General features: G+C 41.3%; 3 protein-coding genes across 15 annotated transcripts in view; 2 read left to right on the forward strand and 1 right to left on the reverse strand.

The window, feature by feature from the left end:
- Window positions 1-423: 423 nt before the first annotated feature.
- mrps34 (mitochondrial ribosomal protein S34) lies at window positions 424-3,092 on the forward strand. Its single transcript, XM_079644530.1, has 4 exons — window positions 424-567; window positions 1,666-2,041; window positions 2,151-2,193; window positions 2,603-3,092. The coding sequence occupies exons 2-4, from the start codon at window positions 1,724-1,726 to the stop codon at window positions 2,899-2,901; spliced, it is 660 nt and encodes a 219-aa protein (XP_079500656.1). The 5' UTR covers window positions 424-567; window positions 1,666-1,723; the 3' UTR covers window positions 2,902-3,092.
- A 541-nt stretch (window positions 3,093-3,633) lies between these two features.
- Window positions 3,634-9,898, forward strand: nme3 (NME/NM23 nucleoside diphosphate kinase 3). Of its 2 annotated transcripts, none has more exons than XM_079644827.1 (5): window positions 3,634-3,765; window positions 5,378-5,508; window positions 5,687-5,788; window positions 6,034-6,146; window positions 7,170-9,898. In XM_079644827.1, exons 1-5 carry the CDS (start codon window positions 3,720-3,722, stop codon window positions 7,285-7,287), a joined length of 510 nt encoding a protein of 169 aa, XP_079500953.1. In that variant the 5' UTR covers window positions 3,634-3,719; the 3' UTR covers window positions 7,288-9,898. The 2 variants fall into 2 exon arrangements, with proteins under 2 accessions (XP_079500953.1, XP_079500952.1); XM_079644826.1 differs by lacking the exon at window positions 3,634-3,765 and adding an exon at window positions 3,923-4,235.
- mapk8ip3 (mitogen-activated protein kinase 8 interacting protein 3) overlaps window positions 8,978-22,465 on the reverse strand; it is a 40,817-nt gene continuing 27,329 nt past the window's right edge. For 10 of the 12 annotated variants that reach the window (XM_079644817.1, XM_079644813.1, XM_079644818.1 and 7 more), the window contains 16 exons: window positions 21,873-21,923; window positions 21,281-21,370; window positions 19,945-20,100; window positions 19,599-19,764; window positions 18,854-19,054; window positions 17,946-18,129; window positions 17,258-17,377; window positions 16,960-17,040; window positions 16,813-16,880; window positions 16,242-16,390; window positions 15,463-15,634; window positions 15,238-15,351; window positions 14,444-14,482; window positions 11,173-11,337; window positions 10,941-11,087; window positions 8,978-10,343 (listed from right to left, as the gene is read on the reverse strand). In XM_079644817.1, coding sequence (XP_079500943.1) covers window positions 10,204-10,343; window positions 10,941-11,087; window positions 11,173-11,337; window positions 14,444-14,482; window positions 15,238-15,351; window positions 15,463-15,634; window positions 16,242-16,390; window positions 16,813-16,880; window positions 16,960-17,040; window positions 17,258-17,377; window positions 17,946-18,129; window positions 18,854-19,054; window positions 19,599-19,764; window positions 19,945-20,100; window positions 21,281-21,370; window positions 21,873-21,923 — 2,043 coding nt within the window. In that variant the 3' untranslated portion in view covers window positions 8,978-10,203. The remainder of the gene's footprint in view (window positions 10,344-10,940; window positions 11,088-11,172; window positions 11,338-14,443; window positions 14,483-15,237; window positions 15,352-15,462; window positions 15,635-16,241; window positions 16,391-16,812; window positions 16,881-16,959; window positions 17,041-17,257; window positions 17,378-17,945; window positions 18,130-18,853; window positions 19,055-19,598; window positions 19,765-19,944; window positions 20,101-21,280; window positions 21,371-21,872; window positions 21,924-22,465) is intronic. The other 2 variants (XM_079644814.1, XM_079644816.1) reach the window with 1 other exon arrangement.

Below are 22,465 nucleotides of genomic sequence, written 5' to 3' on the forward strand. Positions count from 1 at the left end.
TTGACCTGGGATTGGACCAGTTGATTGATATACACATCAGAATTACAAATGACAATCTTTGTTGTATCGTGTTGTCAAAATAAAAAGTGTATTGGGTCACTTTCACAACAGTCCCAAGTGTCCATGTAAAATACGTTTTCTAAATTAGTCAAACGCATCTCGGAGACACTTTCTTGAAGTCCACAATTTGTAATCCACATCAAGTTTAAATCTGATTAAAAATACAAAGGCCAAAAGTACAACTATTATTTACTGTATTAATAATATTTTGGACACTGGATTAAACCAAGTAGAACTTTGGTTTAAGTGTAATCTAGACATTTGTAGTAAATATTTTTTAATTATAAAATGATATCTAAAATATCTGCACCGGTCATTTCTCCATTATTCCTTCAGTTCAATGATTAACGTTTCTTCCTAAAGTCTTCTACTAAAATGTCCCGCATGCGGAACAAACGTGCAGTCAGTTTATGGGGAACTCTTAGCGGGCGGACCGAGTGAGCGGAAGTTTTGTACCTTGCTTGCGGAGGTCAAGTTGCATTGGTCCTTTTCATCAGGGACATTCAGGTACTTATAACTCCATATTATTTGCAAATTATAACAGTATCAATAGTTCGACAATATGTCTGTGTGTGTCAGAGTAGTAAATGATTTTAGGAAGTGTTGTTAGCATCTAACGCTAGCTAACAGACAGTTAGCATCAGGACTGGACATGTTATTCTCTCCTCTGATGATCCATGCTGACAGGCTGAAATGACGGATAATTAGACAAAAGGCCCCCGGGCAAAGACAGTTAATGGGCCCCTAAAGCTCATAATGTTAGAAAAAGAGCCACAGATTCAAAGAGACATTTTTCTGGTCGTTTTGCATCTTTGTTTGGTCATTTACGTTTCTCTGTGGTAGTTTATTGTCTTGTTTTGATTATTTTGCATCTCTACGTGGTAGTTCAACAACTTTTTATTAGATAGTTTTGTATTTTTTGTAGGTCTTTGTTCATTATGCATCCACTGTGCTCATATAGTTGACTTCCCAGTAAGGTAACAGTGAGTTCAAACTTTGTGTCTGGCCCTGGGACCCACATACCTTTTCAGTGGTATAAAGTAACTACTTTTACTCAAGTGCTGTACATTTGTAAAATGTTAAGGTACTTGTACTTTCCTTGAGTATTTCCATTCTCTGCTACTTTGTACTTCTACTCTACTAGAATTCCAAGGGAAATATTGTACTTTTTATGGCATTACATTTATTTGACACTTGATTTTACACAAATAACACGAGGTGTTTATAAGATACACATACACTCATTTACTTTACAGTAGTAAGTAGTGTGTTCTACAATTACAAATTAAAACATTACAAATACTGTGTATTTGTTAGTTATAAAAATAGGATAATATATATTCTATAATAATATAACACTTTCAAAAGAAACTGCAAACTGAATAATTTTACTTTTGAAACATAAGTTCATTTAGCTGATAATACTTTACTTTTACTTTAACATTTTGAACTCTCGACTTTTACTTGCAATGGATTATTTTAAGATCCTAATCTTTTTACTTAAGGAAAGAATCTGGGTACTTGTTCCACCACTGAACGTTTTAGACCCCTAACCCGTGCATAGTTCAGATGTAAAGCTACATAACTCTCTGTAATCTCTTCCAGGATAAACGCTGTGTATCAGTGAGGGTTTCCTGTAGAAGCTGCTGAGCACCAGGCAGTCATGGTGAAGAAAAAGCAACTTCGCCTCATAGCGGAGATGGCTCGGAAGATCCGGGCGTACCGAGCGCTGAAGTCCCGACCCAGGGAGTCTCAGAAGTACGCCCTGGACTACGAGACCCTGAAGAGGCCTCACACCGGGAAGATGCTGCCGGTGCTGGCCTGGCAGGACGTCCGCAGGGAGACTCGCCTCTTCTCACTGCTGGCCGGCATGAGGATGTTCGGGGTGGGCCGAATGTTCACCCGAAAGTCCTGGCTGGAGGAATATCCAGAGCCCAGCTACTGGCAGATCACTAAGGTCAAGGTGGACTACACAGCTGAGGTGAGAGGGAGACACATTCATGCACTGCTGCAGCTGTTGAGTGTTGGGCACACATGGGGTTTGATAGGATACCTGCAACCAAATGACTCCTGATTTGTGTGCTTCCTAGAACATGGATCATGGCAAAGCCTGGGGGATCCTCAGCTACAAAGGTAAAATGATACCCTGTTTATTCCATTTTAAACAGCAACAGTATTTTGTGTTTGTATTTGTTTATTCACGTTTTCATTTTATTTGTGAATGTTAAAAAATGTTTTGCTTTTCCTCATATTTTTTTTTTTTTTTTATCAGTATTTTTTTATTTCTGTAGTATTTTTAGTATCCTTATTATGTCCCTGATTGTATTTGTTTTAAATCTAAACTTTTATTTTTGAATAATTTCTGAAAAGTAGAAAATGACTTTTCCGGCTTGACTACCCATTTGCATGGTGCATTCTTATGGCGCCATCTTTAAAGTATATCAGTATTAATGATACAAATAATTGTATATGCAACGGTAAACGCTTATTATTGTCTTACCAAACTGCATGTAGTAAATGTGTTGTGTTTTGTGCTCGGCAGGGAAACAGGAGAGCGAGGCCAAGGAGGTGGACAAGGCGATATACCACGACTGGCGCCTGATTCCCAAACATATGGAGCAGCAGTTTAAGGAGTTCGAGCCGCTGCCTGAGCCCCCGGTGCGTTACGTCCCGTATCCCCCGCTGCTGCGCGCCATGATGCTGGCTCAGTTAAAGAAGGCACACGGCAGCGCTGCCACCGAGGAGCCGGCCCTGCCCTCACGGAGGGACGTCCTGCTCAACAAAGACTATTTCCGCGAACAGGAAAAAGCAGCGCAGAGGAAAGAGGGAACACCGGTGTGATGCTCGTGGTTTCTAAAGATGAAAATCTTGGACATTATGGACCAATCAGATTTGAAAGAAGTCATAACTTCTGTTCTGATGAATCCTGGACTCAAAGAAGTTCTCTATCTACATCTGAAGCAGTCTCTCTGTGTGTAATGTAACTGTGTAATGTGATACATATGAATTATTAAAGATAAGATGGAAAGTGTTGTTTGATGTATTTGTTCCTGCATGGTAAACCACCTAGAATCCTAAAGTACTTCATTAGGGGGATTTCAGTCAAATTATAAGATCAAATCTTAATTAATAAGGTTTGAGTTAAATTATAACATGCTAAAATATAATAACTGGATAACTTGTATTGCCTTTTTTTACAGCAAACTTTCCCTGCTACCCTGAGCCTCACCTTACAACAATAGGCGGCAGTGGTGGTGGTGGTGTCATAAAAAATGACAAAAAGTCATAGGATATAATGTTATACAGACATTTCATTAAAAATGTCATTAAAAGTCAGAGCAAGGTATGCTATAATATTTGAAAAAGTTAAAATATTGTCATGAAAATCCATGTATTCATAATACATTTCTTATAACAAGTAATAGTATAGCATGTCATGAAATATAAAAAAAAACCATAGTAACTTTTAGACTAGAAAAACTGCCTTTTATATTGTATTTTTTTAAATTATTTCCTTAATTTTCGCGCAATGGACAGATTTGCATATGTTTTGCTACTCGTGAGACTGATTACACACGTGCCCGCGCTTTGAGCAGCTACGTGCCCGCGCTCTGTCCTCCTGTCTTCCTTCTTCAGAGAAACTCCGTCCATCTTCTACAATGATCTGCCTGTTTCTGTCCATATTCTCCTACTTCCTCCAGACAGGTTGGTGATATATCTGTTTATTTGTTTATGTTTTATTCATTGTCATTCAGTTTAACTTCCACAGTTGCTCACAGTTTCCACTCTGCAGGAGATGCTAACTCCCCGGACAGACGGCTAGCTACACGCTAACTGGTGAAACAAGTCATGAAACCTTCACTAACTTTGGTTTTGTAACTAACTGTGTGCTAAAATGAAAGAGTAAGGTCGCTGGGCTTTGGAGTTTAACTATTAACAGTGTGAGTTACTGTTAGCTACTTTAGCTTCACTCGTGAGTCGTCGCTACTTTTGACTCATACATACCGGTAGTGGTCCAAGTGTCTCCTGTAGAGTTCCTGATGCTATAATTATCCCCGGTGACAGTGCGCTGCTGACGGGCCGCTGCACTGCCATGGGGCCGAGGAAAAGGTCAAGGAGAGATCTGCATGAACTGGAGGATTTGGTGGTTAAACATGCACGGATTAAAGAATCTGGTGAGACGCATTATAGGTTAAAATGATGAGATTGAGGGGTTTTCTGCAGAAACTGTCAAAATGCAGAGTAAATACACTCTGCTTGTTGTTTGACTAACAGTGAGGGGACTGCTAGGGAAGACTTGAAAGTAATATTTGAGACACTGTTGACCTAAAATGACATGACATTTGTGAAGACACATATGTAGTTATTATATTAGTTGTTTTACTTCTAACATGTGTGTGCACTGCTGCATGGGAGGCTGTGTGTATCCAGAGTCTGCCTGCAGCAAAACATATGCTGTGTAACCGTTATATTTACAGTCTTTGAGTGTAACACTGACTGTCTTGAAGTGGATTAGACACTAATGTCTGCACTCTAAAGTTAGTTTCAGATTGGATATCAGCCAGACATTTTTCTACAGAGGATGGCTAGTTCAAATCCTCACCCCCCATCAGGGTTTCACTTGGGAAGCATCAATAGAGTTATTTTTTAATTACACAAAACCAGTACCTCTGTGCTAACTTCCCAATGTTAATGAATATTATGCATAAAGTATAATTATGTGTCTTTTTGGCTCATATTTTTTGTTCGCTGATGAGTCATGAACATATTTCAATCAAAGATCAAAAATAAGCTTACATGTCATGTAAATGGAAGCCAGTACAATTGAAAGTACAAAAGACAAATCCTAATATTGGATTTTAGTTCGCATCCTGTTTTTATATGAATATTTGAATGAAAATTGTTCTTAACTAATGAAAAATCTCAATTTCTATTTAATGAAAGGTCTTCATTTCATTTGACCCAGTTGCTCCAAATCAATGCAGCATTGTAGCTACCACTACACTGGACAACACACTTCTAAAAAACAAAAAAATGTATTTCAATAACTTCCATATCATGAGCTTATGAGTCCAAATCAATGCAGAATTGTATAACTACACCAGGAGAGTAGGACACGCCTCTTTCCATTAGATTTTAGTGCCTTTTCTGATGGATAACATAATTTAAAAAATTATAATCCACTATTAAATACTATTCCGTAATGTTCCATCCTTACCGAGGTGCATGCCAGCTTCCCCAGGTTGTGTGTGGTGGACGTTGTCGTTCACTGGTTTGCTTTCATCAAACCTTTGCCGCACTTTATCTCTGGTTCCAGCCTTGACCGGTGTGAGCGAGCGCACCTTCATCGCCGTGAAGCCAGATGGCGTGCAGCGGAAACTGGTGGGGGAAATCACACACCGCTTTGAGAAGAAAGGGTTCAAACTGGTGGCCCTGAAACTAGTGCAGGTATCAAAAGCCTTTTCATACTCACTTTAAAACATTATTCAATTCAAATGTATTTACATAGCCCATTATCACAAAACACATTTGTCTCTGAGGGCTTCATAAATCAACAAACATGAATGATAATGTAAAAACAACAAACATCAAGGCTAATGAAATAAATGTCTGTTTTGTGTGTCAGGCGTCAGAGGACCTCCTGAAGGAACACTACCGGGACCTGAGGAGCAAACCGTTCTTCACAGAGCTGGTGAGCTTCATGAACTCTGGACCAATCGTAGCCATGGTGAGATTCCCCCCATACTATACACCTAATTTACACACAACAACACTAAAGGCTTACAGATGTTCAGAAGGCTTTTGATTTGGCTTAAAACTTGCATAATAAGTCATTTAGAAAATAAATCTCCTTTGAGTTATTTGTATTTGCAAAATAGTAGTGTTTGTGTTTGAGTGTTTGTCTCATCCGTCTCCATACATCAGTGTGATTTTATTCAGCATGTTGTCACGTACATTTCCGTGTGTGTTCAGGTGTGGGAGGGTTTGGACGTGGTCAAGACGGCACGTAAGATGCTGGGAGAGACCAACCCCGCTGACTCTCTGCCTGGAACCATCCGAGGAGATTACTGCGTGGAGGTGGGACGGTAAGAAGAACAGGGATGCTGTCAAATTGTCCAAAAACCAGCTCCTCCATTGTCTTTTCCTAATCGAATTCAAAAGGACTTAGGAAAGGACGACCGGGCATCAAGAGAATCCCACTGCACTTACACTATCCAACATATTTCTGATGCACCAGTGGATGTTATTAATGTGCGTCTGCCGTGAGGAACATACCGTTTTCTGTACATCGGACTACGGACTAGCGAGTGGTGCAGGAACGAGTCCCTAAAACCCGGAAGTGAGTTAGCATTTGATCATTTTAAATAGCTAGAAATAAGGTCTGTGGTTGACACACATGTAAGAGCCGGATCACCTTTTTGTTCTACGACATTAAATACATCAGCAGTGACCCCACACGTGATTTCTGAAGAGTTTACGTGACTGAAAAACGATGGTTGTTACCAAGTGGCTGAATAGGACTACATAGGTTGTCGAGGCCGTTGGACGTTATTACGCCGAACCTGCGCTCTTGCAAACTGTTAAAACAAACGCTTCAACTTTTACAATTTTGAATCTGTATTTTTGAATATCGATCTTAAGTTGGCGTGACGTGGAAGTCGTGCGACCCTGCTGTAGTTCGTTTATAGTATAATGTTAGCATTTTGTTTCTGGCGATTAGATTTATGATTAGAAAATTAAAAAAGTAGGAGACATGTGGAGATTATCCGGCTGAGCAAAACGTTTATCTTATTATTAAACAGGTTCGTTTTCCACAGATCTTATTTTTTACAATATTTCAAAAATCCTATGGAGAAATCCCATCCCTTTTTTGTCGAGGGAACCCACGCGCAGCTTACTTCCGGGTCGGCCTACAAAGATACGTCATCCCTGCACCACTCTATTGGCGCGTCTAGATACTTTGCACCGTGCTCTTAGGTTGTTTTATGCGAGCTTTATGAACAGTAAAAAAATTACAATTGTATTTATTATAAACTTGTTAGGCCTTAACATGTATCACTGTGTATATCACGTCCTGAACCTGTTTCTGTTTCCTCTCTGCTCTGCAGGAACGTGATCCACGGCAGCGACTCGGTGCTGAGCGCTCAGAGGGAAATCTCTCTGTGGTTCCAACACAACGAGCTGCTCTGCTGGGAGGACAGCAGCAGCAGCCGCTGGATCTACTGAAACCCTGCTGAGATTACACCGTCCTGCTGGGGACACAAAGCTTTATGCAAGATCCCATCGTACCTCAGATCAATCTTATTTGGCTTTAGTAGCTTGTAGACCCGAGGGAGACCAGGTGTCATGGATGGATCTTTTTATCAACCCTTAGATGCACGAGTGACTGGACCCTACACTCTTCCGTAAGTGGGTCAGAAAGGACCCGTATTAGAATAATATATGTTTTTATGCCATTTGGGTCATTTTGGTTAAGAAAAATCACTTGTATAATATTTAGTGTTATATTTTGGTTCACACTGGAAATATTTTATATTTAATTTTTCACTATTTATAATTTTAGACATTTTTTTTACATTTTGAAAAAAAACGTTTTGAACCTATTGATGCAAAGATCTCCGCTATTCTGAGACCCTCACAGTAATCCAGTCCCTTTTCAAAACTCATCTCTTCTCCTCTTGTCTACTCATAGCCCCCCCCCACCCACATCAATCCATGCCGGTTGATCAAGTTTGATAGTCCTACACCCCCCACCCTAACCTTCCCTTATATTGTAAAGCGATTTTGAGTCCTTGAAAAGCCCTATCAAAATATAATATATTATTATTATTATTATTATTATTATTATTATACTGACAGGTATCAGATCTTGCTGTGTAAAATAATCTTCCTGAGAGGTGTCACTTGTGATGTAGTCTGTGTTGTGTTGTCTGGTGATAAGAATCAAAGGTTCCCACTGGATTCCATAGGAAATGCATGCGGGTCATTTTTGACCCACTTATGGAAGCTTGGGGTAGAAATACAAGAACTACAATTTCTTAAAATGTAAATTTGTGTTTTTGAGGAATAGCTGGAATATGAAATGATACAAAAATGTAATTTCAAAGATACTTCAAGAAAACCACCTCACCGGGTCCAAAAAGACCCACTTATGCATCTAAGGGTTAACATCAATTGAATATCTATCTTGACTATATTTCTAAGGTAAAAGGGCTTTATAAAGCAATCAAGTGTGCAATCATTCTTTGTCTGCTTCCGTTACAGTTTTCTTTGTTTTGTCCAGAACACAAACTCGTGTTTACGTTTCTTAAGCAATAAGCTATGAATGTGAAGCAATAAAATGTCTCGATTCATAAATGTTCAATATGGGCAACGCATCAGGGTAAATGGCTGCATTTTAATCAAAATTAAAGGTTAATTTATTTAGAAAATACAGGAAACTTTATCCGTGAGTATACAGGTGATGTGCAAAGTATTTTATTGTTGTTCAAATCAGCAGCATTTTTTCTTATTCACGGTTCTGTGGTAATGGTTCTTGCAATAAAAATCCCAACCCCATGGGAGGAATGACCCTACACAATGAATGCCTTCCTTCACACAGGAATCGTATTGTACTTTTTAAATTCAGGCTCTCTAGGGGTGGGACTACTTGAATGTTACAAGTTTCAAAATAAGATGCCGAGCAGCTGGAGAGGAGCTTTATTTTGTAATATATGTAATAGTATATCAGGCTAAGTTTCCAAATAAAAGAATATTTGTTTTTATAAAATTCTCCAAAAGCTGCTTTTTTAAAATCCCATAATGCTGTATGGGTTTGTATTGTAATAATCAACAATAAAGAAAGAAACTCTTTTTAAAAATGTGTGGCCAGTTTTTGTTTCTGTGTTTTGAAAAGTAAACACACATCACTCATACGTCTTTTTCAGCACACATATGTTTAATATTTAATCCACACAAATGGAGATCAATGCATGAATTTCCATACTGAACAAAGAGGATGGGCTTCAGAATGTCTTTTACAATGATCCCTGAACGCGTAATGAGGACATCACTGTTCACCTGCTTTACAACGAACCGCCTGATCAACAGCCAGTCAGATGAGAGACCCTCCACACATTAAGCACCGCCCCTTCCCCTGGCTTAACGACAACTCTTTAATTTACATCAGGCACCAGATATTTCCTCGCAAAATAAGTCATTTATATCCTCATGGGGGTTTTTTACATTTTTATCAGGGTAGAAAATGAGCAAGCGTCTTCTTTAATCAAGACTCTAAATAGACGTGATTGGATGCAAAATATTTGAGGGTAGCAGCCAAAAAAGCCCAGACAATAAAGTCGTAATTTCGATTTCCTATTAGTTTCAATTTCGTCATAAAATATGAAACTCTTTGGACATCCAAGTAATCTTGAAGCCGAAATAACACTCCTGTTTGCTGCCTCATTGGATTTTAATTCGACAAAGAGTGTCAATCCTTAAAAACCCGACAACTGCATCCATCTAAAAACGTGGATTATCACTAATTGATACTTGGCTTTATTAAAACCACACAAATTCACATTTCTGTGCTTGCTGTTTATTTTTTGGTACAATTGATACATTTTGGGGGCTCTGGGCTTTTGCTTTAAGACGAGGTGGAGGCTTTACATATGAGAAAGGAAGAAGAGGAGGGGGAGTAACTTTTGGGGCAGATGCAGGACAATTGAGGTCAATATAGGAGGAGATACAGTGTGCTCACAGGGTGAATATAAGGGAGGTAGTTATGAGGCTGGGTTACAAGGCTCATGAAGATAGTAACAATGCCCGGGGGGGGCGGGGGGGGGGGGGGGGGCAGAAACAGGCAGATTACCAGATCAGAGGAGGTACTTACAAGGCATTAAAGTTACAAGGTGACGGGGCAGGAGGGGAGATAATAGTTACAATACACGGCTTAGAGGGTCGTTTTAGAGCCAAAGGGGGACTTTTACATGACATGGGATAATTACAAGGGTGGCTGGAAGCTTTAGGGGGCAGGAGAAGGTTTCTTTAAGGAGGAGAGAGTGTGTGTGTGTGTGTGTGTGTGTGTGTGTGTGTGTGTGTGTGTGTGTGTGTGTGTGTGTGTGTGTGTGTGTGTGTGTGTGTGTGTGTGTGTGTGTGTGTGTGTCACTCAGGGATGTAGGACACCTGCCACACGATGATGTGGCTGCGCTCAGCTTTACACAGAGCCGGTTTGACCTGCGAGGCTCCAGTAGCCACGGCAACAGCGGCGTCTCCTTCCTCCGTCTCATCGTCCTCACCGTCACCTGAGGGGAAACATAAACAGAATACTTTAGAGATCTAACTTCACAATAACAACAGTAAACATTATTGTGTTGACGATATGTTAAAGAAGTGTTTCACTTTCAGAAGGAGTAACCTAAAAAAAAGGACATTTGTAAATACAATTGGGCTTTTATCACAATGTTTAACCACACAGTAGTTGATGATGTCGAGAATTATAATAACAAACATAAATACATTATTTGAAAAGTATATTTATGAGTGGCAGATGCCCTCTTATTAAGGGGGATAAGATGCCATGTAGGTCGACCAAATAAAACATACTGCAACCTTGACTAAAATCATCGATGGAAACAATTGGTATAACTACACAACTAAACATATATGTATACAACATAGGTCTTATTACTATTATTAAAGTTAACATATTGGAAGTACACGATCCCTTTCAGGTCTTTTTTTATACTTTCTCAGAACCCAGTGGTTTGCTGCATCCTAAAGTTTCACTGAGGGTGTTTGTGTATGTGTAAGAGAGAGAGTGTGTGTGTGTGTGTGTGTGTGTGTGTGTGTGTGTGTGTGTGTGTGTGTCGTGAGGATCATGTGCAAGAGTAATTGCTCACCTATGCGGAAGTCGATGTATCCCTCTCCTCCGCTCAGCACCAGCACGTTGTGAACGCTCTGAGTCTCCGTCTCTGCGGGCGCTGTTGACCCCTGACCCTCCGACGGGCTGTCCAGCACGCTGCCGTTCAGCGTGGCCAGGACATTACCTGGAGGAACAAAAACAGGTTCAAAACTACAGAATTGATTCAGGTATGGACACATGCAAGTGCTACAGTCTGGCTTTGTGCTTACCGGGCACAGAGACGAAGAACTTCACAGCATCGCGGTGTCCATGGAAACACAGCTGGGCTTGAGCCATGGAGCAGTACGGGATGAAGCTGCCGGTGCTTTTCTCAGAGCCGTCGTCTCCGTACACATGGATCACCCCGCTGGACGACGTAGGAGACACCTTATTGGCTGAGGGAGGAAGAACCCAGGGGTGAGGAACTAACCAACTCTGAAGGATTACCAGCAAATCATAAGTGGTAGCATGACACAGGCGAAATAGGAAAACAAAACACCAACAATATCCACATGTTTCCATAGCAACTGAAAATGAGAAATGATTTTAGACGGCTGAAACACATCCCGTACATGCAGTGGATCGTCACACTTCAGTCATTGAGGCAGTGAAGCTCAATGATAAATAACATGCAAAGCAACCAATGAGCAGAAGCACCGTCTTGATAGACAGTAAAAAGTAAAACCATTGCACACAATTTCAACCTTTATAGATAAAAGAGAACAAATTAAGTGTTCAATATTGGTTTTGTTCACATTTGAAAAGGGAGTTTGGATTGTTTGAAGTTGGGTTTTAGGAGGTTTTTCGCCTTTTGGGGAAACTGGAGTTCCAGTGGATGCAAAGCAATGCACTGCTGTGGACTGGGGCGGTAGCGCACACACACACACACACACACACACACACACACACACACACACACACACACACACACACACACACACACACACACACACACACACACACACACACACACACACACACACACACACACACACACACACACACACACACACACACACACACACACACACACACACACACACACACACACACACACACACACACACACACACACACACACACACACATACACGTATACGTCACTTCAGGGGACATTACATTGACTTACATGCATTTCCTGGAGACTTATCCTAACCTTAACCATAACCAACACATGCCTAACCCTAACCCTTACCCTTACCCTTAACCTTACCCTAATCCTAAACCTAACCAAGTCTTCCCCCTAAAATTAATGATTCTCCTCATGGGGACCTCCAATTTGTCCCCATAAGGGAAGCGAGTCCCCACACGTGAATGTGTAAACAGATTTAGCCAGGTCCCCACAAGTATAGTAATGCTAGGCCACACACACACACACACACACACACACACACACACACACACACACACACACACACACACACACACACACACACACACACACACACACACACACACACACACACACACACACACACACACACACGTACACGTATACATCACTTCAGGGGACATTACATTGACTTACATGCATTTCCTGGAGACTTATCCTAACCTTAACCATAACCAACACATGCCTAACCCTAACCCTTACCCTTAACCTTACCCTTACCCTAATCCTAAACCTAACCAAGTGTTCACCCTAAAATGAATGATTCTCCTCATGGGAACCGCCAATTTGTCCCCATAAGGCAGTGGTTCTCAAACTTTTTCTGTCAGGCCCCCCCTTTGGAGAAAAAAAAAAGTCGGGCCCCCCCAAAACGAATAATCAGGCTCAGTGGCGGCGCCAGATATTTATTTTGGGGGTGCTGTGGGGTAGCTTGACGTTTCATAGAGGGTGCTCAAACATTTAGGGTTTCCCATTAATGTACCGGTCGCTACAGTGGAACTTTCTACTGCAACAATCCCCACGCAAATACACAGTGTACCTGCGACTGTTACAATGAAGGCTCGATATTCAGCTCACGGCATATAGGTGTAAGCAGGGATAAAGTGCTATTTTTATAGGTGATGTGTGGACGTCACATAGGGGGGTCCGGGGGCAAGCTTCCCCGGGAAGATTTATTTTTAAATATTGAAGTTAAAAGCATCAATCTGGTGCACTTTGAGAGCGAAAGGAAGAGATCTATGGATACATCTCTCAACACCCATATGAAACAGAAATGTAAACAGATTTACTTTTTCTTGATGGATATTTTACAAATCACCCTTTTAAACTTTATTCTTGTTTTACTGTCATATAGTATTTCATACCTGTTTTTCATTTATTCTCTTATTTTTTTATAACTATAATGATCATATAAACGTGTGCCTCGGAAATAATTATTTACATTAATGGTGACCAAAACATTTGAGACCCACTGAGATAACACTGAGAGAGTCCTTTAGCTCTCAGTCTGACAGGAGAGGACTCTCCTCCACTTTGTTGTTGAAAAAACTCCTTATATCCGTTAGCGTAGCTCGCTAGCACCAGAAGCTAACAACAACGATCTCCAGTACCGGTGCGCTCTCTCTCTCTCACGCGCACACAAAATGGCTCGTTCCACACACACACACAGAGCCGAGCTTTAATGAAACAGAGACCCAGACGTAATAGTACTGTACTGCATCATATTATTTTCGAATCAATAATTTTTCAAATTCTGATTTTTATTTAATTTATTTTTTTTATCTTTTTAAAAAAAAATTTATAACCATTTTTCCTCCTGGTCTCTCGCGCCCCCCCTGGCATGCCTCTACGCCCACCAGGGGGGGGCGCGCCCCCCACTTTGAGAACCACTGCCATAAGGGAAGTGAGTCCCCACACGTGACTGTGTAAACAGATTTAGCCAGGTCCCCACAAGTATAGTAATGCTAGGCCACACACACACACACACACACACACACACACACACACACACACACACACACACACACACACACACACACACACACACACACACACACACACACACACACACACACACACACACACACACACACACACACACACACACACACACACACACACACACACACACACACACACCATAATATATATTTCTCTTTATTGTTAATATGACTGAGTATCCTGTTCTGTGGGGATAATGGCCTACATGACGAACAATCCACTTAGTCCGTTTTATGACTACCACTGAGTCACTTTAAGACTTTAAGGTGCATAACTGTTGTGTATTGTGTGTATGTTGTGCTTTCTTATATGCTTGTGGCAAAGGCAGATTTCCATTTGATGTCAACATAACGGTCAGGGTTTGCTGATACCAAGCCTACAGCAGTACATTGCTTAACTTTCGTCATCTACTGCAGCAACACACTGATTATAGAGCGTAATCTCATGCAACGCCACTTTAAACACCCTCCCTTAAATGTGGCATAAAGACACGGGAAGCCATAGTCTGCACACGTCTCAATGTTTCAGGGGGCATGAGGGTTTGACTGGGCAAGAGAAGGTAGATGATAACAGCAGGGGGGGGGGGGGGGGGGGGGAGCGCTCCCACTTACCCCTCAAACCAAGGAGCTGTCCCCGGTGAAGGACCACCGCTACAGGAGGCGGAGGAAGAGGAGGAAGGAGGAGGAGGAGGAGAAAGAGGACAGTAGTAATAGTTATGACCAAAGTTTGTTTGTGAACGAGGGGGAACCCTTGAGGGGAGGCGGGAAAAAGAAGGTGTAAAGAGGGAGACCAAGAAGCAGGGGGAGTATGCTAAAGAAGAGAATAGATCTGTGAGGAAGAAGACCCTCTGTTTGGGTTTGAGTCTCTCCATTAGCTGAATTTAAGATAATCAAAAAATGTCTAAATAGCAAAGAAATGTGCAAAGTCATGGCCTATTTGTCTCAAACTAAGGAATCTAGAACAAAAAGTCCGGAAGAAATCATGTTTGGAGTATTGAAGCTGAAATGTAAAGTGACATCATGGTGGCTGCTGGATTCAGATTTCTCCCCCAGTCTTTTTAAAAAACAAAAAAAGTATTTGAGATATTCTGCTAAGTAACATCCAGACAGACTAACACATCTAAACACGTTCCTCCTTAGCAGAAGTAACTTACGCCCCAAAGACTTTTAACGAAAGATTACGATTTAAAGAGGATTAGGATTGGATTTACTTCTGATCACTCCCTAAAGAACTTTTTAAAATAGGGATTGAGATGTTGCAGGTTTTGCTGACAGAATAAAGGTGACCATGTGTCCTTTTTAGTCGTTAGACAGGCACTGCTCTCACTGTTTGGACTTTAAATGAAATCAAAGCTGATGACAGATGGTTTGAGTCCCGTGTTGTAAACTGAAAAAATGAAACTCACTCTCCGTCAGTGGGATGGAGATGATCACGCCGTTTCCAGTTCCTACCCAGAGACGATTTCCACCAATCAGAAGTGCCGTGATGCGGACAAAAGAGAAGCCCAGTTTGCCAGTGCCTGTGAATCAAAACCAGAGTCAGTGGAGAACATATCGATGCGGCCTGTCAGTGAGAAAAGAACCCCAGAATCATTCACATTTATCAGAAAAGTCTGCCATCATAATCTCACCCAGCATCTTGCTGACGTACGGCTCGATGTCCACGTCCTGCAGGTGTTGGTGCGTGTGTGCGTGGTAGAGACGCAGCGTGGAGTCGAGGCGGATCGAGACCCAAACACCGTCTCCGATCCAGGCCAGCTGCCGCACCTGACTCTCCCTGCGAGGGTGGGCGTCGAAGGACTTCTACAGAGTGAGAGAGAGGGGTGGATCAATTCAATAAAACAGTATCATTACATTTAACCACTGTGCAGCACTTGTAATATGTAATATGCTCTGATGTTCCATAGAAGGATATTTATGTTATTTTACTGAATTTGACCTCCTTCGTGATCATATCAACAAGAATATTGAGTCCTTTCAACCCTTTGAATTTCAGTTTATACCACTAATACTTCTTGATGACCCCCCCCAGAACAATTATTAAATGATTTCCTGCACAATATAAACTAGTGTTGAACATCTGTGACACACATGATACAGCAGCAATATCTCTAATAAAAACCATGAAAATAGGAGAAAATGGCTCAAATATGGTTAAAAACTACAAAAATGGAGCCAGCTTTTGATTGAAAGTCTCATACTGTATGTTCAATGCATTCATTCAATGATTTTATGATGTAGCCTGATTGCTGTATGTTCAAACATTTTAGTTAAAATTAGGATTGTTTTGTCTTTTATGATCTGAATGTCTTTATTTTTAATACATTAGTTTAATAGGAGCTGGCGGGTAAACCTATGAAATTCGGAAACCTGCCCCCAAACAATAACCTCACGTGGATTTATTCCTCACCTCGATCTGCATGCTCTTGGGCTGGATGACGTGGATCTTGTTCTTGTATCCGCACCAAACCTTATCGTGGACCACAGCCATGCAGCGGATGGAGTGATGAGGCCGACCCAGGTCCATCAGGTGGTAGTTCGACAGATCCCACTGGCCATCTGGGGACAAAACCAAACCTCACTACTAACTACTACTAACTACTAACCACCAACTAATCTATTGTTTATTAACACTTTCTTCTTACATTTGTCCAGGACTCACTGAAACAGTTAGAGTTTCATCATCAGGACTGGGATAAAGCCTTGATAGAAGCTTTTGAATGTTATGGTTTTTGTTATAGCAACTAACTTTTATTTTCTGGATTTGTTACGACCTTGTTTGGTCTATAAAATGTACGTATAAAATCGCTTGCAATTACTTGATTAAGGTTTCAGCTCTACTCTGTGTTCCTGTTAATCCATGTGACCCATGACTTTGGGATTTTTCATCCTGAATTGTGTTTTTGTTGTTCCACAAAACCACCTAAAACTTAAGTGTGTACGTACTCTGCTTTAAAAAATATATTTAAAACCCCAAATACCCTCTGATCTGTGGAATATGGCGAGGGTCCCGTCAGCGAGGGCGACCAGCACACGACCTTTCACATGTCTGCAATTAGAAAAGAGATGAGACTGCTGCAGTGACAGAACATCCCAGAAAGACTTACAGTTTAACCACGAGCACTTACACCAGGCTGAGCACAGAGTCTTTGAGTTTGATGGAGTGGAGGCACTTCTTCCAGTTTCCGACCGCTGAGTGGACGTAGAGCCTTGAAGGAGAACAGAGGCAAGAGCAAAACCAAACTGCATACAGAGTTCAAGAGACAAGAGTATGTATAAAGGATGGAAGGTACAAGCACTCTTTCTGCTTCTTTTGGGGAAAGAAGCAGAAAGAACGTTCCTATCCAGCGTCTGCCTTTTTGGATATGTGTTATATTTTTGTGTGGCTTCAGCAGAAGTTAGGAGTACTTCTGCGGAGCGACTTACCAGCCGTTCTGGGCCCCGAGCCACATGGTGGGGGCCACGCTGGTGTAGCTCCTGGTGTCTTCCCCCCCGTCTTCAGACTCTGAAGGCTGGGAAGATTCCTCTTTGGATTGACCTGAGCTCCTGCGGGAAAACACGAAATACAAACTTCACCATCACCATTTCACTTCTGTAAATGTCTTCTTTATGTTTAGAAGAAACAATCACTGTAGCTTAAAGTATACATTGTCATTGAGTTGAACATAACAACTAATTATAAATATAATGTTTTAATGCTGGGGGTAAGTCAAATATATTTGTTTTGCTCTTTGGGTAGTATCACTCGCAGCAGTGCCAATGTTGGAAAGGTTATAGGATTTTATGTTTCACGCTATAAACATTTGTTTATGACATTCCTGATGGTTGTCTTTATGTGATGGTAAATGAAATGCATTTGTAAATAACTTTTTTCTCGTTTTTGCAACCACTCAAAGGCGCTTTAACAATATGTCAATTCACCCATTCACACACATATTATATATAGAGACAGACGCTACCTTTCTTAACAGGAGTGACTAACATTCACACAAACCATTAGCCATGCAATCTGTAGCAATGTGGGGTTCAGCATCTTAACCAAACTTCAACATGTTGACTCAGAGGTCAGGGATCGGACCCCGGACCCTCCTGAGTCCCAGGCTCTGGTTCCCACCTGTCCGAGGCGTCTGAGAGGCGGGGCGGGGGGTCGGTGAAGACGTGCTCAGTGAAGGGTCCCGGGGGTCCCGACCTAAGCTCTCCGTGGCTCGCCGTGGACTCGGGGACCTCGGTGGCCTCCGTCGCCTCCTCAGCCGACTGGGCGGGGTGGATCTTACCATTCATTTGGGGGGCGGTGGGGGCTGGGGAAGTACAAGGTTGTTGAAATTAGAGCAGCGCAGTTTAGAACAAATTACTAATTGTTCATATTTGTACTAATATTGCTATTGTGATATGACTTGCGTTATATATTTGTATTTGATTGTTTTGCACAATTAAAAAATACACAAAACATAACAGATAACGAATGATAATCAGGAAGAGGCAGAAAACCCACTGGGCTTATTGTTAAAAATCTGAATTTTATAGAAAACACAAGACCAATAATGATGGCAAACTTTACGAACAACAAATACTAAAATAACAGACATTTAAAAAAAGAAAAATGGAAATATGATAAGTTTACGAGTGTATATATACGGAAAAAACAGTTACGAAACAGTACATAAATGATCTCTCAGGCATTCTTTAAATCTTTTGATAAGAGGAGTAGTATTTTTTTTTCCCGGGAAAAGCCATTTGAGAGTTTGGTATTTGAGGAAATCTAATTTCTGGGAACATTATTCACATAATTATAAAAATAGATATAAAAATAAGGATCTGGACCAAACAAGGACTTCTTAATAACCCCAGATTGATATTCTCAAATATACAGCTATTAACAAATATTGCGTTTACTGCGATTTGGATATTGCACATTGCGATAATGTAAAAAACGGTGCAGCCCTAGTATAAATAATACACAAACCGGTGGTCTTAACACCTCTCTGAGATGATGATGATAACGTGCAGGAGCTTTGAGCCCACCTTGTCCTTTGTCCATGATGGGCGTGTCAGTGCGTGAGGAGCAGTTGCTACGGGCAACGCTGCAGTTGGTGGCGCAGCCGACCAGCGTGATGCCGGCCAGCATGCCCTCCACGCTGCCCGAGTCATCGCCCGCTCCCCCGACCCCCCCGTCGCCGGGGTCCAACACGATCTCTCCGGGGGGGTAGTCGTTCTCACTGGCAGCTGGACACAACAAACACACACATTAACACACACTTTCTCTCTGTCAACACAACAACAAAGTATTTGCAGTACATATTCAGGGGTATTCTTTGGCAGAAAAAAAGAAGGCGCAGGTAAAAACACTTTTCTGAATCAATGATACAAATCCAATGACACTCACACTCAACTGTTGATTCACAATCTGATGACTAGCAGTAAATAAGAGATGTCTGTTTGCACTTAGTGTTTTTCAGACTCTAAAAAAAGACAACATTTCAGTAACAACTCAATTAAAAATACAAAAGGCCTCACTGTTTAACATTCCAGATGTATCAAATTGCAACTATAAGGGTTTTTAAACATTTTAACCAATATCACCCAGATGAAAGCGTACCTACCTTTTGGTGAATGTAACATCTACTGATGCAGATAGCTAAGTGCAGTGAAATGAGCACCTTAGTGTCTACGGTGCATGCTCTCTTTGCATTATTCAAAAAGAAAACGTGTTATGGAAGCAAGATAGCCCACATTTCAGCAAATGTCCCTGTAGAGCTCTCCGCCTCACCTGGCACGCTGGAGATGCAGAGCACGTGGGCGTTGCAGACGTTGAACTGATCGACCAGCGAGCCGGGCTGGTTGGCGTCGATGATCACCACCTTGCTGGCAGAGTGGGTGCTGGTGAGGATCCACACTCTGCTGCTCATGGTGTCCGTCTCCTGCAGCTCCTTCGACTGGGGAGGAGAGGGGGAAGAGAACAGGGTTTACCACAATCACAAAAAACTGTTTGTCATAGATATATCTGAATAGTTTCAACTCCATGCAGGCTGTTAATATGATTCTTCCACATTTATGACGGAAGATACAATACCAGCTTGGACTTTACTCAAGTAATATGACAGGTGTTACTCTACCATCCTCTTCTCTGGGGAGGTGTGGCTGCTCTTCCTGCCTCCTCCGTTCTCCTCAGCATGCAGAGGGTCGCTGCCCCCCGACGGAGCTTTGGCTAACTCTGACTCCGGGCAGCTGGCCCTCCATCCCGTCAGGTCCACACCTGCTGCACACCACAACTACAAACACATGCATATTTGAAAAACGTGTAAATAGTCAGAGAATTAAAGTTCCACCTGACCTTTGGATGACTTGCGCGTTGGGTTTTTTATTATTTGTATTCAGGAGCAAAGACTGCGTGGTTCTAATGAAGCCTCATTGTGACTTAGTGTCACCAATACACTGAACTAAAATATAAATTCAACACTTTTGTTTTTGCTCCCATTTTTCACGAGATGAACTCAAAGATCTAAAACATTTTCTATTTACACAAAATAACCGTTTCTCTCAAATATTGTTCACAAATCGGAAAAGATCTGTGATAGTGAGCACTTCTCCTTTGCCGAGATAATCCATCCCACCTCACAGGTGTGGCATATCAAGATGCTGATTAGACAGCATGATTATTGAACAGGTGTGCCTTAGGCTGGCCACAATAAAAGGCCACTCTGAAACGTGCAGTTTTGCTTTGTTGGGGGGGTCTGGGGGGGTCCGAAAACCCTAGGGTTAAACCCTAACCCTAACCCTAACCCTAACATGTCACCCATCTCCTTCGCATAGAGTTGATCAGGTTGTTGATTGTGGCCTGTGGAATGTTGGTCCACTCCTCTTCAATGGCTGTGCGAAGTTGCTGGATATTGGCAGGAACTGGAACACGCTGTCGTATACGCCGATCCAGAGCATCCCAAACATGCTCAATGGGTGACGGGTTAGGGTTAGGGTTAAACTGACTGGTTTTCGGACCCCCCCAGACCCCCCCAATAAAGCAAAACTGCACGTTTCAGAGTGGCCTTTTATTGTGGCCAGCCTAAGGCACACCTGTGCAATAATCATGCTGTCTAATCAGCATCTTGATATGCCACACCTGTGAGGTGGGATGGATTATCTCGGCAAAGGAGAAGTGCTCACTATCACAGATTTTTTCAGATTTGTGAACAATATTTGAGAGAAATGGTTATTTTGTGTATATAGAAAATGTTTTAGATCTTTGAGTTCATCTCATGAAGAATGGGAGCAAAAACAAAAGTGTTGCGTTTATATTTTTGTTCAGTGTATTTTTTAAACTCAGATTCTGAGGGTAACTTTTCCTGTTTCTGCGTCAAAGTGTCAGTGCCCAGAGAAGACTGAACATGCCGATACATTTTTGATTTACTGTTGTTCATCATATCCCATCAAACGTTAATCCTCTGAACTGCTCACCTTCCTGTTGGGGTCTTTCTCTACGAGGGGACGGCAGTACACCGGGACGGGAACGTTCTTCATGCGGTTGTCCTCCTTCTCGGTTGGCGGCTAAAGAAAGAAGGGAATAACACAATGATCCAATAAGTGAATTATTATCTGGTTCCTTTGAGAAACATCCAATGTTATTATCCACTAGTGAGGACTTTCAGTGTTTACAAGCGTTGCATGTAAAGTCAATGTAAAATATATCATTCCAGAAAGTAGAAAGTGCTGTCAATGGACATATTTGTTTCTTTGGCTTTTCTACAATGGATTTATCTCTGCTGGATTATTCACATCTGCTCAAAATGGCGCTTTCAGGTAGAATCCTCTTTTGGATTATGGCACTAAAATGTAATATCTATGTCTGAATACTAAAAAAAAGAAAAAAGAGAACTGTCTCTTGACTTTTATGCGTTTCCAGAGTTCATGGCAAACTATTACTCATACAGTGTTGGTGCAAACTTTGTTCCATTTTTCTTTTAAATAGAGCTGATGGTCTCTCAGTTTTCAAAGTACAGAAAACCCTGTCTGGGTTATCTGTGTATGTTTTAGGAAAGGCTCCACTTACCTGTTGTCTCTTCAGCGGGCTGTCCTGAGCGGTTTCCGGCAGAGCTCCAGGCTGCGGGAGACCAGAGTTAGTGACACCTGATTCAAACACACACTGCTCACACCTTTTCACTATTCATAAAAAGGTGTATTCATGTTTTCAACATCAACAAATAAAAAAAAAAGACCCCAACCAACAATGAATTGATCCTACTATTTTAATGGGCCCAAACTAGATAGACAGGAGTTTGAGATTAGGAAATGTTGTTCCAAAAATATATGGCTATAAATAACACGAGGTAAGAATCTTTTTTAATCTCTACTTTCTAGAGTAAAATCAGGGAGTATACCTCTAACTTAAATGTGTTTTTGCAGGAGTAACTTCAGTGACACACAGTGTGAGAGATTGTGCTGAGTTTTATACTAGGTTATTTTTTATTTTAAAAATATTTTGTGTGACATCCATAAAATAAACTTCAAAACATCATGAGTTCGCCACGCGCTCACTAAAAGTTAAAGTGGACCTATCATGCTATATTTGAATAATATAGTGTAGGACCATACCTATATAAGGCATATTTATACTTTTTATTTTTCAAAATACCAAACAGATCA

This window comes from Notothenia rossii (assembly GCF_949606895.1).
Source record: "Notothenia rossii genome assembly, chromosome: 8".
Classification (NCBI taxonomy): domain Eukaryota; kingdom Metazoa; phylum Chordata; class Actinopteri; order Perciformes; family Nototheniidae; genus Notothenia; species Notothenia rossii.